Here is a 19329-nt window from a genome sequence, read left to right on the forward strand (position 1 = left end):
GTTTTTAATAAGTTTTTTTTAATTTATTATTATTTATTTAATTTAAATATTTATTTTTATGTACTAATTGTTTAAAAAACTAAAAAAATTATATATTTTTTTATTTTGTTTTTTTTTTAATTAAATAAAAGACAATATTTAAAAGATACTTAATTACACTATTTATAAATACTACTTTTTTTTCTCAAAATTTTACTTCCATTTAAAAAGTTTTAAAAGTAATTTTTTTGAGTTTTTGATTTATTAAAAATAGTAGCATTAATATTTGGTACAATTTTTAAAATAAAATTGTAGTTTTTTAAAAAGTTATTTAGGAACTTATAAAAAAACTAAAAAAATGAATTCTCTCATAATACTATTATTTTTTATTATATTTTTATAAAATAAGTTCTTTTAGAACTAAAAGTCTAAATACAAAATAAATTATTTATAAACTACTTTTAATATAATTATTTATTATTTAAATTATTTTTCTAAAAATAGTTTAATTAAATTATTTATCCAAATTGAACCTATAGTCTCATATTTTAAAGATAAAAATTATGATAAATGCAGGTGTAATCCATTCAAAATTCTCTTCAAATTTTGCTTAAAATTAAAGACTGCTCCACAAAACATGGCATACATAATAAGAAAAAAAAAACACAAATTAAAGTGATAAAATAGAGAAAAAAAAAACAAATAAAATGATCATAGTCCGAAAATCGAAAAATGACATGATGAATTATCTTCTTCCCATCCATCACAATAATGTAAGAATAATAGAATATAATTCTCTGCTCCAATATAACTATAAAGTATTCCTCTTCTTTGTATATATAAACACCTTCAAACCTCATTGTCCCTCCAAACCCAAATAACATTAAATTCTCCATTCAAAGAAGAGCATCATCGTCATGGGAACTATCCACGTGGAATCCAAAGCCATGTGCCACGTGGTGGCAATGCCGTACCCCGGAAGGGGCCACGTGAACCCCATGATGAACCTCTGCTCGATGCTAGCCACAAGAAAACCAGACATCATAGTATCCTTCGTGGTCACCGAAGAATGGCACGGTTTCATAAGAAACGAAGCAAAACCCGACAACGTTCGTTTCGCCACGATTCCGAACGTTATTCCTTCGGAGCTTGATCGAGCGAAGGACTTCCCTGCTTTCATGAATGCGGTTTCCACCAAAATGGAGGGTCCCTTTGAGGACTTGTTGGACCGCCTTGACCCTCCGGTCACCGCCATTATTGCTGACACCAAGCTGGTTTGGTCCATTGGTGTTGCCAACCGGAAGAATATTCCGGTGGCTTCGCTGTGGCCCATGTCCGCCACGGTTTACTCCTTGCTCTACCATTTTGACATGCTCAAGGAGAATGGTCATTTTCCCATTCAGATTTCAGGTACTATTTTCGAACATTTTAGTAGAGATTAATGTTATAAACCCTACTTTTAAATATCATTTTGTTTTTAATATTAAAAATGATTATTGATCAGAAGTTAAAAAAAAAAAGAAAAAGTTGTCTTTTGGAGGGTGTGTAAAAGAGTGATTTAATTAAATATCATGTCTCTCTAATATAATATGTATAAACAAACTATCAAAGATAAATACAAAATATTCTGATAAAATAATTTTAAAAGGTGAAAATAAATGACAAAAAATTTTTGAAAAAATAAAAAAAAATTTGTCAAAAATAATCCATCACTATATAGAATTGTCACGTAAGTATTCGTATTAATCATGTCATACTTTTAGTCAGTAAAAATACTGCTATTATTTAATAATATCATTTCGGTCAAAATTTTAAATATTTTACAAGTCTTTTGTCATTTTCATTTTTTAAAATTATTTGTTCAAACATTATTTTAATATTAATCTAAAAATATATAATTATTTTTTATTTGTAAGTTATATATAATTATAAATACATATTCATTTAAGAATATTTATATATTGTTATAAATATAACACGTACATCTAATTATGTAACACCACATCAATAAAAATAATTATTTTTTATATTAACTACGTGTATAGTCATAAAAAAACGGATACGATTATAAGACTGTGAAAATTGTAAGTACATTAAAATTAAAATATACAAATATATCAACAAAAATCACAATTCACAGTCATGGCTTGATTTTCAGAAATTGGAGATGAAGTGGTGGACTACATCCCCGGAATGAGCCCAACACAAATTAGAGACCTTCCAACAGTGCTTCATGGAGAGGACCTGAGGCTATTGGAGAGAGCATTGAACACTGTGAACTTAGTTTCAAAAGCCCAATGCCTTATGTTCACCACAGCCTATGAGCTTGAACCCCAAGCAGTGGATGCTCTAAGATCCAAATACAACATTCCTGTCTACCCTGTGGGCCCAAGTGTCCCTTTCTTCAAACTCAAGCCCAAAAACACAACTTTGGCCCAATCCAATGGTGACTCTTTTGCCTCTAATGCCAACCTAATTAGCAATGGTCATGCTCATAATCATGAGGAGGAACAAACTCCTGAGTACTTCAAATGGCTAGATTGTCAGCCTGATGGTTCAGTCTTATACATTTCACAAGGAAGCTTTCTTTCAGTTTCAAGTGCTCAAATGGATGAAATTGTTGCCGGGATTAGAGATAGCGGAGTGTCCTATCTCTGGGTGGCACGTGGCGAAACTACGAAACTTAATGGTTGCCTTGGGGAACAAGGTATTGTGGTTCCTTGGGTTGAACAACTTAAGGTCTTATGCCACCCGGCTATAGGCGGGTTCTGGTCGCATTGCGGCTGGAACTCGTCTTTAGAAGCTGCTTTCTCCGGGGTGCCAGTGCTCACATACCCTATATTTTGGGACCAAGTGCCTAACAGCAAGAGGTTTGTGGAGGATTGGAGGGCAGGATGGGGAGTGAGGAAGAAGATTGGGAAGGAGAATTTTGTGTCCAGGGAAGAAATATGTGACCTTGTGAGAAGGTTTATGGATGGTGAAAATAACGAGATCAAAGAAATGAGGAAAAGGGCTTTGGAGCTTAGGGAGGCTTGCCAAAAGGCTATTTCTCCTGGTGGATCAACTGAGACCAATCTTGATTCTTTCATTGATTATGTTTCACAAATCCAAGCCCAAGAAAAAAAGTGAACAGGCCTGATTTTAAGATTCAACCTTTGAGGCCCAAGCCCATGATTCCATGCATGAGTTAAGGGAATTAAATCTACCACCAATAAACTTACTTGAGTGCGATATAGATACTTATATAGTTCAAATAAAGAATTCATCTAGCTAGATTCTAGCTAGTTGAGGATTTGTAATGTTTTTCTTTTCTTTTTTAATTCCTGTTTAATTAATGTATGGATTGATGTACTAGTGTCAGAGTTAAATCTCAACCAAGCGTGTTCTTATTTCACTACAAGCATGTTACTTTAATAGAATGAATGTTTTTATAATTTACTTTCACATGGTTTGAGTTCAAACTATTGATGATATCTAAAACTTTCTGACATTCCAATTAATTTAATTCATATATGAAAGTTAATTAGTTTTAAAAGACCAGTGTTTTACTGTAAAAAAAACGAATATAAGAAAAAAGAAAAATAAAATGGAATCATTTCAAGGGTAAAAAAAAATTGTCTGATAAGAAAAATTAAGAATAGCATCATTATCATGTGGACCTTTTGCTTCTGTTTTTTCTCTCTGATTTGTCAAATGTCAAGTAACGCCAAGCTAGCCTAGCATTAAAAATTTCAAATGAAAAGAAAGGGGAAAAGAAAAACCAGTCTTGTCCATTCCGTGTGAATCTGAAATCTGAATCTCAATAATATATAAAGTAAAATGATAAAGCAGTACTAAAAGATAACACAGAGACAAATAAATAAAAGGAGCTACTTAAATAAAGATGATAAAAATATTTTTTTTAAAGATATTTTTAAAAATTAAAATTTAACATGTAAAATAAATTAAATTATATTATTTTTATTAAAATTAGACCGGACAAATTAATTTAACAAAAAAATTAATAAATTAAATTTAAACCGGTATAAATTAATATTTTTTTATAAAAAATTACTATAATATTTTTATTATAAAACACAATTAAAATATTTATATATATATATATATATTTTTAAATTCTAACCCTATAACGATAGAGAAAAAAAGGGTAGAATTTAAAATTCTCAAAATTAATATATATAATAAGAGTATTTTAGTCAATTTATATAATAGAAATATTGTAATCATTTTTTATAAAAAATAATATTAATTTAGACAAATTTAAAATTTAATTCACTATTTTTTAATTAAATTAATTTATCTAACGTAATTTTGATAAAAATAATATAATTTAAGTAATTATATATATGCATCCCCATAAATAAAAGACATTACATGAATGAATAAGACGTTACATTAAAATCAAGTCATAAAAATATATTATCCTACACAGAAAATATCTAAACTTCTTTTGTCATGTACCTAGATATTTAGATAAATATTTTTTGGACATCCAAGTTTTTCTATACTACACAAGATAATTTCAAAATTTATATCTGTTAGCCAATACAATTTTTTTAATTTGATCTATTTAATTAAAATAATTATTTTACAAATTTTAAAATATTTTAAACATTGTTTTGAGATATTTTATATTCTTTAGGGATTTATACTCACTATTCGCATTAAATTAAAGAATAACTGTATTGTTAAACAAAAATATTAATGTTAAAAATTGTTTTGTTATTTTAAAATTTAAAAAACTAAAATATCTAATTTTAAAATATCAATAATTAATTTAGAAAATTACTCTTTTTTTTAAACATTTTAACTCTTATTTTCTATTTTAGAATAAGGTACACAAATAAATATTATTTCTACTTTAAATATTTAAAGAAATAATTGGAATATAAAAATATGTGACCGACGCTAATTAATCTAAAAAATATTAACTCCTAACATTCTTCTTAAAAATATTACAAATTAAATAAAATGATCATTTGAATTCAAATATACTGAACCTATATAGGAGAAAGAAACAATTATAATTGAATACAAAACGTGTTCGTAATAAATGGAACCTAATATTCTAGCTAATTTTATTAAATAAAATCCCGTCACATATGTATTTTTTATAATAAACACCATTTTGATATTAATTTTTTTAACAAATAAAAAAATATATTATTAATTAAAAATTAATTTACAAAACTTTCACATATAATATATAAAAAAAATTTATTTCAGTAATTTTTAACTATTCTTAATTATAAAAAAATTATATAATATATGTAATTAAAATTAATGATTAAAAATCGGTAAAAATTCAGGTAAAGTTGATATCTGAGACTCATTATATGAAAATTTAGTCAAATAAGTTAAATTATCTAACAATTTTCAAGTATCAACTTCACGTGAAGTTGACTGCACCAATACCGATATACTTGAAAACTTTCCTCGTACATATGGCAACACCATTAGCAATTTCATGAAAGAGAATAAGTTTGATTGAGCAACAATGGTGTACCATATTGTGGCTGTGCCATACCCTGGCAGAGGCCATGTGAATCCCATGATGAACCTCTGCAAATCCTTATTAATTTCTTCAAGAAATCAGATTCTCATCACCTTTGTTGTGACACAAGAATGGCAAACCTTAATCAACAAGAACACCAATCATGCTCATGCTGATAGCATTAGAATCTGTACCTTTCCAAACGTTCTGCCATCAGAGGAAGTTCGCGGCAACGACTTCCCAGGATTCTATGAAGCAGTGATGACAAAGATGGAAGAACCCTTTGAGGCAGTGATTGATGAGATTAATGGCAATGTGAATGTGGATCTCATCATTGCTGACACTGAGCTTCTTTGGGCTCGTGCTGTTGCCACTCGTAGATTGCTTCCTTTGGCTTTGCTTTGGACTGCTTCTGCTTCAGTCTTCTCCATGTTTCTTCATCATCAACTCTTTCTGGAAAATCACTCTTTCGGTAAAATCAAATTCAAATTCAGAAATGCCATTTCCACGCTAAAATTAGCCATCAGAATTAGCTATACTTTATTTGTATATATATATGTATTTTGTTTTTTGATATGTATTCTGCACCAATAATTAATTTTAATAGTTGATTTTAATATACACTTAGTATAACTGATTAACATTAATAGATGAATTATCCTAGTTAGATATGGTGTTTTTTTTAACCCTGACTTTTAAAGCAAAATATTATAGATATATGAGGAAAAGTTTTAGGAGATTTTGAAATTAGCACCCAATATTAGGAAAATAAAAAATGCTTTATATAAAAAAAATCAGCCATCAAATGAACTACATGTATAAAATATGTATTTTAACTTTTAACTTATTTTAATATGTATTTTATATTTTTTTATAAATAATATAGTTTGTAAAAAAAATACACTTCATTTGACCAACTTTAAGACTCTAAAAAATTTACTATTTTTTTTTAATATTTCATTATGTGAACATACTATTTAGATTCCACTCATTTAACTCTAGGGTAAATGTAATTGAATTTAGAAGTTAGAACACAATCTAGATTTGAAGAAGCTATGCATGTTTTGTTGAGTTACTGTTCTATTTTTTCTTTTCAACAGTGATAAAATAGGTGTTGATAGAGTACATAGAATGTATGAATGTTCAAAAAATATGTTTCTTATTAAATTTTGGTTTTCCAAGCAGGGAATGGAGAAAAACGTGTAGATTACATCCCTGGCGTTTCCCCATTAAGGATATCAGATTTGCCTTCAATTTTCCATGACAAGAATGGAAAAGTGTTGCAACTATACTTGCAATGCATATCAAAGGTCCAATATGCAAAATACCTTCTTTTCAATTCAATCTATGAGATTGAACCAAATGCAATAGACACTCTAAAATCCAAATACTCCTTCCCACTCTACACAATTGGCCCTTTAATTCCATTCTATGAAGCAACCAACAATGAACACATCAATTACATGCAGTGGCTTGATTCTCAGCCAAAAGGGTCTGTTCTATACATATCCTTAGGAAGTTATCTTTCAATTTCAAAGGAGCAAATGGAAGAACTTGTTGTTGGGTTATGTGATAGTGGTGTGAGATTCTTGATGGTGTACCGTGGACCAAACAAAACACTCTTAAGTCAAAATAGTAACAGTGGTTTATTTGTGCCTTGGTGTGACCAATTGAGGGTGTTGTCACATAACTCTATAGGTGGTTTTTTGTCACATTGTGGTTGGAATTCAGTGTTGGAAGCTATGTTTTGTGGTGTTCCTGTTCTAACTTTTCCAATTTCTATTGATCAAGTTCCTAATAGTAAGCAAATTGTTGAGGATTTGAAGGTTGGTGTTAAGATGAAAGAAAGATTAGGGACTAATAACAAAGAAAATGATGTTGTGATGAGAAAAGAAATTGCTAGGATTGTCAAAGGGTTTATGGATTTTGAGAGCAGGGAAGGGAGAGAGTTAAGGGAAAGAGCAAATAAGGTTAGAGAAGTTTGTAGGAATACAATTGTGGAAGGTGGATCTTCTCTGCAGAATCTCAATGCATTTCTAGAAGACATTTTGCAAAGCAATTAATGCATCAAGTGCCCATGAACTTTGCATTCAATAAATAAATTATGATTTTATAGAACTTTTTCAATGTGTTAAGTTGGATTGCAAATTTGCAATAATAGGCCCTTATAGATAGCAGATTTTATTGTATAAAAGTCACTTCATTCACTCTTATTTCCCAGTGATTAATAACTAGAGACAAAAGTTTAGAGCTTAGATATATTATCGACAAAATTGTCAAATTACTATATATGTTCATAAGATAAGTAGAGAATGACATTTTTATTTTTTCTAATAATTTTTTAACATAAAAAATCTAATTTGATCATTAGACTGTATTTATAAATAAATACTGAATACTGAAATAAAATTACAGAAATATAAAATTATATTGAATAGTATGTACATAGACATTATACTTTGAGATACTGATAAAAAAATATAATTTATTTTTTATTATTTTTATTAATTTTTTTATAATAATATTTTTATTATTATATTTTTTCTCTAAATTTTTGTATAATTTAACTGTGGGACAATGTTAAATTTATTTAAAAAATTTTAAATATTAAAAATTAAATTAGAATGTGGTCTAAATATTGAAAACTAAATAATAGTTTAACTTATATTATTATTATTATTATTATTATTATTATTATTATTATTATTATTATTATTATTTAAAGGTTTAATTACTCTACAAGTCCCTATAGTTTTACCGAATTTTCAATTAGAACCCTATACTTTTTTTCTTTTCAATTGGGTCTCTATACGTGATTTTTTTTTTCAATTAAATCCCTGTCATGTGTATAACGTTAAAGATAACAGAATATTCTTAGTAAAAAAAGAATATTCTTGTCATTTGGTTGGAGTAGCTAGCTGAACAAACATGTATTATTCCAAAATACCAAAAGCACCCCTTGCATTTTATTCCAAGAAAAAAAAAACCCTAAGGTTCTCTCTGGAGAATGCATCCGTCGTCTCCTGCTTCTCCTGTTTCGGGCCATCATCGTCATCCGTCGCTGGCGTCATCTGCAACGAACGCTTGGTGGTCTGCTGTCCGTCGCCTCCTTCTCTGTGCGCCGGTCTGCTCTGCTCTGATCTGTTTTGTTCGGAGGTGGTCTGCGAGTTTTTCCGTCGCCGTCCATCACGGTGAAGCCCATCGCCGTCGCTGCGCCGCATCGAGCCGAGTCTTGTAGCACCTGGCCTCTCGTCCCCGTGTTGTACGTCTACTCCATCTCCCTGCACTCGAACTATCTGTCTGAACACATGTGAAGAAAAAAAAGCTTTTTTTTTAGTTTTAAAACTTGATGTGTAGGTTAATTTTATTTTTTTAAATATGACATTGGTTGAATATCTATTTCTTGAATTGATTTCTGGATTGTTTTGATAATGGTTTATTTAGGGTTTACAATATGGATATTTATGTATATGGATTTTGTTAATGGGTGAATTGAAATATAAATTAATTTTGCTAATGTTAAATTTTGTTTATTCTTAATTGTTGGTTGTTGTTGCTGTGATGATGCTACTTTAAATGTATTTTGTTTCTGTTTTTATTAATGTAGTGATGGGGATTCGAAATTTACCATATACATACATCACAGTGGCAAGTTTCATGATATAGGGAATGTGCTAGAATATTTGGGGGGAAGGGTATGTTGGAAGATATGCATTTTGAGCTCGATGAATGGAGTTTGTAACAAATAGTTAGTGAGCTGCAGAAGTTAGGGTACAAAGGGTATGCTAAGATATGGTACTGTGAACCAGACTGTTAATTGAGCTCGGGTCTTAGAGAATTGATGAGTGATGGAGATGCAATGAGAATGGGTAGGTTATTAGTGTCACAGACTGTTAAGCATTGCTCGGTGTGTATTGTTGATGGCTGCAAGAAAGGTAATGGTGTTGAGATATGTTTGAATGATAAGGATTATGTTCCAACTGAAACTAAGTACAGTGGCAATGGTTTCGTAGAAGTAGAAGTTGAAGGTGAATCAGAGGCATCTAGTGAGGAGGATAGAATTTGATGATGGTGCTGATGATGGAGATCACGAGGATCATTTCAGGTTTGATGTTAAAGATGGAAATGACGGTGGAGTTGGAAATGCTTTTGGGAGGGTTTGATGGCCCGTTAAATGAAAATGACAACGCTCAAACTGCTGGTGTTAATGTTGTTGTGCATGATGCCGCTGTTAGGGATGATGTTGAAGTTGGAGAGATTTCTGAGGGTTATGAAACTGAAGATATTGATAGCTATGAGGAAAATCTGGATGATATAATTCAGAAGAGAAAATACCCTAAATATAATAAGGCTAAAATGAGTAGAAAATATGTATTTAAGGTGGAGTTGGAGTTCAAGTCACTTGGTCAGTTTACGGATGTTATTAAAGAGAAGATATTCTTGGACCTTTATTTTGAATTAGTTATGTGGCATGTTATATGACCATTTATTTTGTGATATTTTGTATATGTATGATTTACAAAAACATTTACTTATTGGATATTTAGATATGTGGCTTATTATATGGCCACTTTTTCTTGCAACTTGTTGAGCAATAATAAAACTTTAAATATTCACATTGATAAAGTTTCTTTCCAACTATGATTTCATTGTTAAGCACACACAAAATGTATTAAAATGCAAAATTTATTCTAACTAAATATAATTAACAGTAATTAGATTGAAGTCATAGAATCCCTTACATTAGAATTTCATAACACAAATAACATTAAACTCTTGCAAACCACTTTCCAATTATTAAGACTAGCAAAAACATAAATAACATATATTACATTTTACATTGAATTTTTATATTGTCATCCAATCTCCCAACTTATTCTTAGATAATATTGAACTCATCACATAATCTACCCACACAAGCATCTATTTCTTTGGCTTCAACAATCAATTTCTCCATCTTCACGTTTAGCCTCTCTATCTTTCTTTCTTATGCATCTAATTTTCTTATTTCACCCTCCAACTTAGCACAATTTTGTGTTCCAACAACTCCAACAGCAGCAGCAGACACGCCACTTCTTGCACCAACTTCATTAATCCACTTAAAAAATTTGCATCTTTTGTTAGGGTAAGAAATAAATCTTCTATTAGGATTCTTTGTTGTCCCTGAAATTTGAAGGTTTAGAGTATTACCGCAAAAACAGTGAACCTTCCTTTCCTTTTTCTTTGGCCACTCATTCTTTGTACCGTCATCATCCTCAATCCACTCAAAATCACCAATCCACTCAAAAAAGTTTCATTTTGGTATCTTCCCACAAGTAACTTACCTCTTACTATGGTCAGAAACGGCTGAGAAACGTCAGACGGTAATTGTCTCTTCACAGAAACACAGGTGTCTTCTTTCCTTCGAGTTGGGGCTGCTGGAAACACAGCTTCTCAAAGAAAGAATGAAAGAGGTTTTTTGACTTTGAGCCATAAGTTTATGAAAGATGAAAAATGAAAATGAAAAACGGAGAAAAAGAGAAACCTCAAATAAGTCACAAACATGGAATGTTTATAGGTGGAAGACAGGAGTAAATAAGTCATTTTATAACTTACGAACGTTTTTTGTGACGTTAAACGTTAACAGGGAATTAATTAAAAAAAATTCACGTAAAGAGATCCAATTAAAAAAAAATATAAAGACATAATTAAAAATTCGATAAAATTATAGAGACTTACAAAATAATTAAACCTTTTTTAAATATATAAAAGATCATTTTTACTATGTTGTCATAAGAGCAAGCTAAGTCACTTATCTAGTTATCTTAAGTATCTGGTAGGACTTAGCTAGGAGCGAGTTATTCAAATAGGTCCACATATATATATATATATATATATATATATATATATATATATATATATATATATATATATATATATATATATATATATATATCCACGTGAATTTAATTTCTCATGTATTCTTTTTTAAAGTTAGCCATTATTATTTATATATTTTTTAGGATAAGTTACATAATTAAATAATTTAAAATTTAATATTACACAAATACAACAAATGAAAAATGGTTATATTTGAGCAAATTAAAGATGCATTTACTTTTTATTTTATTGTTTTGTCTCCGTATGTGATAGCAAGTGTTCTACATGTAATATTTTTAGAATTTTATATGGGTAGATTTTAGTATGTTTATAACTAGAATGATCATGTAAATATTATTAAAATTAAAGTTATATTTTTATATTTTAATAATACTTTTTTAATAATATTTTTTAAAAGATGTTGCTAAATAATAAAAAGTATTATTTTAATTTTAGTAATATATATTTTTTGAAACATTATAACTATAATAGCTAGTATATGTATAATAGAATGTACCTTTTAAATTAGGAGTATTATATATGTATTATTTGGTATATAATTTTTTATATTATGTATATCTTTTTTATTTAAAGTTAAAATAAAAAATTAAAACAAATCACTCTGTAAACTTATAAAAAGAGAGATATTTTAGTAAACTTACTATATTATTTTTTTTCATATAAGTATATAAAATACATGACTAATAATTTTGATATATATTCAAGGATAGAGTATTTTTAAACGTATATATATGTAAATGCATGAATTTTTTATTAATTTAAAAAATAAAAGAGGTAATAAATCTGAGGGAAAAATATAAAAATGAACGTTCATAAATAACTTTTTCTTATAAGAAAAATATTGCCTGAATATAAAAAATCGACTAATAAATTAATTATTATACATTTGTATATAAATATATATATGGTTTAATTTAATTTTTAATGTATATTTTATATTTTAATATATTTTATATTATTAGTTAATTCTGTGACTATTTTTGTGTACACATAATATATTATTCTTATCAAAAATGTTATTTATATACTAAAATTAGACATTATATATTTATGTATCAATATATATGTTGGAACACGATATGACACATGTATATTGATACATAAATATATTGATACATAAATGTATAATGTCTTATTGAATATTAAAATGTTATAAGATGAATATTAATACAGGACACGCCGAGAGATGAATATTAAAATGTTATAAGATACGGAGACATTGATATATATATATAAATTATAAATTATTTTTTAGATAAATTGTAAAAATATTTTGATATTTTATTGATATTAAAATATAAATTAATTTTTATTATTTTTAATGTCTTATTGAGTAAAGTATCGTTTTTGTCTCCAACGTTTGGAGTAAGTCTCAAAGTTATTCCTAACATTTTAATCGTCCTATTTAAGTCTATAATGTTTCAAAATTTACTCAATATTGTCTTGCCGTTAGAGATCTGTTAACAGAATTGATGGCGGGACAAAATTGAGGCGATTTTGAAATGTTAGGATTTAAATAGGACTAAAATGTTGAGGACAAAAACGATATATAGAAATAAATTTTAATTTTATCCTTCAATAATATCAATTTTTTACTGTATATAGTATTCAATTATTTTTTAATCACATTTAAGTAAATTTTACTTAATCATTTTATTTTTTTTATAATTTTACACTTAAAGTTATAAGTTAATATAAAAATATAAAAAAATTATTTAGAATGAAAGTAGTGTGATTAAGTGTAATTTACTTAGATGTGATTAAAAAATAATTGAATATTATACACAGTAAAAAATAATATTATTAAAGGATAAAATTAAAATGTATTTTTATGTATCATTTTCGTCCCCAACGTTTTCGTTCTATTTAAGTTCCTAACGTTTTAAAATCGTCTAAATTTTGTTCCGCGGTCAATTTTGTTAACGGATCCCTATTGACATGATAATATTGAATCAATTTTAAAATGTTATGGACTTAAATAGGACTATTGAAGTGTTAGGAACAATGAACTTTTGGACTTATCTAAAATGTTAGGAACAAAAACGATACTTTACTCATGTTTTATTTTAATTACACAAATTATTTAAAATATTTTTTATTTTAATAAATAATAATATATACTATTTTTAATTTTATTTTAAAAATATATATTAAAAATTAAAATTATATATGCTGATATGTGATATAGTATATAAATGTGTCCAAATATGTTTAATTTTTTTTATTTTTTATTAAGACACAATTTAAACACACAATAAACATACATGTTATACAAATATTAATGAGTATTATATTCAAAATGTATCACAATAACTCAGCGAGAATGTTTGTGATGAGTAGATTACTATAAATGAAAGGTAGTTTATTGTGTGTGAGCATTTGAGAAGAATAATCAATAATCTATAGGTTTTGATGGAGTGTGTTGATGATCCTCCAAGAGCGGCGAGGCATGAGCACATGGTGGTTGTGCCGTACCCCTCTTGCGGCCACATAAACCCCATGATGTACCTCTCCAATTCCATTGTGTCCACCAACCCCAACATCCACATCACCTTTGTTGTAACCCAACAATGGCTCCCTTCCATTATTACCAAACAACAAAACAACAACATTCGAATCCATTCCATTCCCAATCTCGTATCCAACGAATCATCGCCCTCTTTTAGTAGCACCGTGGAAGCCGTTATGACCAAAATGGAACCTGCCATAGACAGCTTACTCAATGAAATAGTTGACCAACCACCCACGGCTATCATCTACGACGCTTTCTTATATTGGGTTGCAGCTCTTGCAAATCGGAGGAATATTCCGGTGGCTGCTTTTTGGACCACTACAGCTTCCGAATTCTGGCTGCACTCTTTTAACTTGCTGCACCAATATCATCAAAACCTGTTAGGTAAGTTTGATATCTCACTTGTGTATTATCTTTTTCAACATTAAAAAGTAACAAGAAAAAATGTAAATATTTAAATAATTAATTTTAATAAAAAAGTATTACCCTTATTAATCTTTTAAGAAAACTTGTTAAGAAAAATATTATATATATAGTATTTGTAGAAAATAATTGTTTTTTTTTCAAATATTTGTTTATTGTTAGAAATATAGTTATTTAGGTTACTTTTTTCTATTTTTTGGATGAGTGATTTTATAATATGGTATTAAAATTTTATGTTTAAAAAATTTAGAATTCGATAAAAATTTAATAAAATTTAAAAATAAAAAAATAACATAAAATAAATAAAAAATATTTATACAAAAATTAAATAAATAATATTATTTTTATTATAATTTAAACTTTTAAAATGAATAATTTTATGAGCCAAATATAATGTATAAATGTAAAACTTTCACGAGGATTTGTTAGCTCTTTTCTTTTTATCACATTAGCTATATAAATATTCCTACACTTGTAATAAGTACTACTACTACTACTACTACTACTATTATTATTATTATTATTATTATTATTATTATTATTATTATTATTATTATTGTATAAGTAACTACTTTCATAAAAACATATTTATATAAATATTTTTATATAATTATAATATTATCAATTATTAAATAATTAAACATATTTAATTTAATATTTTTATTGAATCATCTTACCATTCATATTACTATTTTTAGATGAAACAAACGAAGATGTTTCGTACAACTAACAACCTTTTAAGTATATATGTTGCTTACCATTCTTTTGAACGCCATAAAGACGCGTAAAATATATTTTTTTAAAGATATTTATGTGTTGTATTATTATTTGACGTATCAATAAATTGATTATTTTTAAATTTTTTAACAAATTAGAATAAAATCAATTTTTTATAATAATAACAATAAACTCAATTGTTATTAGATCCAGTAGAACCAACCAATTTACATAATCCACTGGATTATGATTTTTTTTTAAACAAAAATCAGGGATATATTTATCTTTTTATCAAAAAATTTAAACATGATTCGGTTTAGATCGTGTAAATCGATCGGATCAAATTGGGTCTAATAATTATAGTGCGAACAATTAGATTTATTGTTATTGTTATAATAAACCGATTTGTTCTGGTTTATTAAAAAATAAATTATTAACCGATTTAATAAAGATATCCAATAATATTTTAACACATGTAAACATCTTTAAAAAAAATATTTTTAATATCTTTATCGGAATGGTCTCCTTTCTTAAAATTTACTGAAAAAATGTAAAAGGTGATAGATAGGTTAATATTTTTGAATATTGAATTATATTTAGTGTGATGCATAATTATAATACAGTTGTGTATTTTATTGCCATATTAAAAGTCACTGAAAATTGTTCTTGGCAATTTATAAACAGTAACAATAAGATAAAAAAATAGTAAAAAAAAAGAAAATGAAGCGAACTATTAAAAATATGGTAGAAGCGGTTTGAAGTATAGTAAAAACAATTTGTGAGGGAAATAATAAAATTTGAGAATTACAGCCGCGCTGAGACTCAATTTTTTTTTTTTTTTTGTCTCTCTCACAAATCGTTGGTAACATGCATCAATCAATACGACAATCATACAAAAAAATCGTCATAGAAACTTGCATGAACAAAGATAAGTGACAGGTGCGAACAAAAAAAAAAAGATAAGTAACAGGTTCACTTGAAAAAAGGCATAGTACGTGTCAGAACAAAACACATGAGTATTGTTTTTTGTATTTCTATTAAGAATTCAACATAGAATTGTACTTGTCGAGTTTAAGCAACGGAAAAGACATGTGATAATACGACAATCATATTTAACCTGTGTGGACCTGTGAGTTGTTGGAAATTAAAGTAAGATCAATCAATACTTGTATTCTTATAATAGGATATCAATTTTTATGTACAATTTTCATAGTTTAAAAAATTTACTATAATTAATAGCACCAATAAGTAGTATCATTTGTACTGATATCATATTTCTAATTATAATATTTATACAAGGAAACAAAATTTTCAATGTGCAGGAGGAAATAGTGACAAACTTGTAGATTATATTCCTGGAAAATCTTGGATTCGTTTAGCGGATATTCCTCTTCTTGACAAGAACAACCAGAGAGTGTTGCATTGGGCTATGAAAAGTTGTGAATCGATGCTTAAATCACATTGCATATTATTGCCCACCTTCTATGACTTAGAATCCAAAGTCATTGATGCTATGAGAGTAAAAACCTCAACACCCATTTACACGGTTGGCCCAAACATACCTTATTTTAGCCTTGAAGAAGAAAATTCAAGAACAAGAAGTGATGTTGATGATAAAAATGTTAATGGCGACGGTTATTATTTAGCGTGGCTAGATACCCAACCCTCTAATTCTGTTTTGTATATCTCATACGGAAGCTTTCTTTCGGTTTCAAGTGCACAAATGGATGAAATTGCTAATGCTTTGAAAATAAGTGGTGTTAGATTCTTGTGGGTTATACGTGAAGAGGGTTCTAGAATAAAAGAGATTTTTGGTAACAACAACATGGTGGGTTTGGTGGTACCTTGGTGTGACCAATTGAAAGTGTTGTTACATCCTTCAATAGGGGGTTATTGGACACATTGTGGTTGGAATTCCATAATGGAAGGTGTTTATGGTGGTGTTCCATTTTTAACCTTCCCAATAGGATTGGATCAACCATTGATTAGTAAGATGATAGTTGAGGATTGGATGGTTGGGTGGAGAGTGAAGAAAGATGATAGAAGTGATGCTTTGGTGACAAGTGATGAAATTGTTACGTTACTCAGGAAATTCATGCAATTGGATAGTGTTGTTGGAAGTGGTATGAGAAAAAGGGCTAAAGAGCTTCAGAGATTGTGTCATCTTGCAATTGCAAAAGGTGGGTCTTCTCAAATTAATATCAAGGCATTTCTGAAGAATATAACATCAAGTGTGGTGTTCAAGCCTAATGGATAAAATGGTAGTGCATAATAATAAGCAAGAAGATTTATTTGAGAATCTCAATTATTGCTTTATGTTGGGTATGTCATGTTATACGACCTTTATATTTTTGAGATAAATAACAAATTATTACCCGAAAGATTTTAATGCTCATAAAATAGTATTTGATTGTTGTTATTGATAAAATAGTTCTTAATAAATTTTAAAATTTGACAAAATTACTCCTAACATAAAAGATGACATCATAGCAAACAAAAAATCCTAATATAACTGTCGAAAGAGAGTTCCGATGATGGCAGAGAACTCCAACTACATCAAGACCACCACCAACCCCTTCTTCTTCTTCCCTCGTCGGCGCTGGTGAGGGAGGACATGCACGATGGTAACGCACAAGGGTGGAGCCACATAGTGGCAATTTTAATTTTTTTACATATAAATTATATGTAAATTTTAATTTAATCTCCCTTAAAATTTTATTTTAGTCTTATTTTATTATATAAATATTTTTGGCCCCTTAATATTTCATCTAGCTCCGCCCCTAGCAACGCAAGAGAGTACAACCCACTGTAGTGTAATGGAGGAGGGCGACGCGTTTACTCATGTCCACTTCTTCACTTTTGAACATCTGTTCTTCTCTCGCATCAACTGCCGCCACCTCCACCACCACCTCAATCTCCAAACCCTCTTCTTCCCTCTCTTCCACAACAAAACCCTCGCTGAACCCACCGCGACCACCACAACATGTGCCACCAGCTCCCACAACCACAACTCTCCAATCCCCAAGTTACAACAGCACCAACATCCGTCTCTCTTCTTCTTCTCTGATGACGACGAAAAGCCACGTGAAGATCAAAGTGCAGCGTTGTTGAAATCTACGGCGACCCCGAAACCTCCCGCCTTTGCTACCTCGTATCCCACGCTCTTCAGCATCGCGGTCAAGAAGGCATCGACTCGACCAGCTCTCCGGCTCTCTTGTCATCTGCCATGTCCGTTACTCCACTAGCGCTTCGATACGTTGTAAAAGTCGGTGTCCTCTTTCAGCAGGGGCTAACTAGGTCCCACCATCAGAGAAGAAGAAGAAAGGGTTGGTGGTAGTTTTGATGTTGTCGGAGTTTTCTGTCACTATTAAAATTCTCTTTTGATGGTCATATTAGCATTTCTATTTACTGTGACATCATATTTTTATGTTAGAAGTAATTTTGTCAAATTTTAAAATATTTTAGAGATATTTTGTTAATAATAATATTTAAATATTATTTTATCAATATCAAAATTTTTAAAATACTAATTTAATATTTATCTTTTTATTTTTTTAAGTAATCTTCTTCTTCTTCTTCTAATAATAATAATAATAATAATAATAATATTCATTAAGTTTTATTGAATAATTCGTATTATAATAATAAAAAATTGAGCATTAAATTCTAATATTTTATTTCAATTGGTTGGATCAAGGGTTACAATAATAGTCATCGAAACTAACATTTGGAGCGAAATCAATGTTTCGAAAATCAAATCAATTATTAAACCGTTTTAATTATTGATTTATTAATTTAAAAATTTAATCGGTTCAATCATAAAATAATTGAAAGAATTGAATTATAATAAAAATAATATATAAAATTATAAAAAATATATAAATTTTAAAAAATGTGTAAACTAAAAGTGTAAAATCAACCAAAATTTCATAATCCTATATAAATATAACATAAGAGTTAAATATCAAAGAAAATAGTTAAATATTAATATTTATATATGAATAAAATTTATGATATTATATTTTATATAATAAAGAACACAAATAAGAGCATTCGTTTAATTATGTCTTAATTTTTAAATTTTTTATTTGAAATATAAGTCTAGTTTATATCTTTTAATTTTTAAAATATATTTAATTTAAATTAGATTTATTATATTACTATCTTAAAAATAAGTATAATTCAAGATATCATATATCACATGTTATAGAATGATAAAGAATAACCACACAAAAAAAATTTGTCATTATAATTGTATTTTATCCTAAGTTTTTATATTTGAAAAAATGTATTTTATATCTTTTAATTTAAATTATATGTATTA

At 28.2% G+C, this 19329-nt stretch overlaps 3 protein-coding genes across 3 annotated transcripts; all 3 read left to right on the plus strand.

Moving 5' to 3' along the window:
- Positions 1-831: 831 nt before the first annotated feature.
- On the plus strand, positions 832-3379 carry LOC112792893 (UDP-glycosyltransferase 87A1). The gene is made up of 2 exons (XM_025836195.3): positions 832-1389; positions 2138-3379. Exons 1-2 carry the CDS (start codon positions 897-899, stop codon positions 3106-3108), a joined length of 1464 nt encoding a protein of 487 aa, XP_025691980.1. The 5' UTR covers positions 832-896; the 3' UTR covers positions 3109-3379.
- Positions 3380-5282: 1903 nt separating this feature from the next.
- On the plus strand, positions 5283-7686 carry LOC112792909 (UDP-glycosyltransferase 87A2). The gene is made up of 2 exons (XM_025836196.3): positions 5283-5945; positions 6659-7686. Exons 1-2 carry the CDS (start codon positions 5477-5479, stop codon positions 7534-7536), a joined length of 1347 nt encoding a protein of 448 aa, XP_025691981.1. The 5' UTR covers positions 5283-5476; the 3' UTR covers positions 7537-7686.
- A 5991-nt stretch (positions 7687-13677) lies between these two features.
- Positions 13678-17407, plus strand: LOC112792925 (UDP-glycosyltransferase 87A1). Its single transcript, XM_025836197.2, has 2 exons — positions 13678-14249; positions 16328-17407. Exons 1-2 carry the CDS (start codon positions 13766-13768, stop codon positions 17260-17262), a joined length of 1419 nt encoding a protein of 472 aa, XP_025691982.1. The 5' UTR covers positions 13678-13765; the 3' UTR covers positions 17263-17407.
- Positions 17408-19329: the final 1922 nt, after the last annotated feature.

Source organism: Arachis hypogaea, chromosome 1 (assembly GCF_003086295.3).
Source record: "Arachis hypogaea cultivar Tifrunner chromosome 1, arahy.Tifrunner.gnm2.J5K5, whole genome shotgun sequence".
Taxonomy (NCBI): Eukaryota; Viridiplantae; Streptophyta; class Magnoliopsida; order Fabales; family Fabaceae; genus Arachis; species Arachis hypogaea.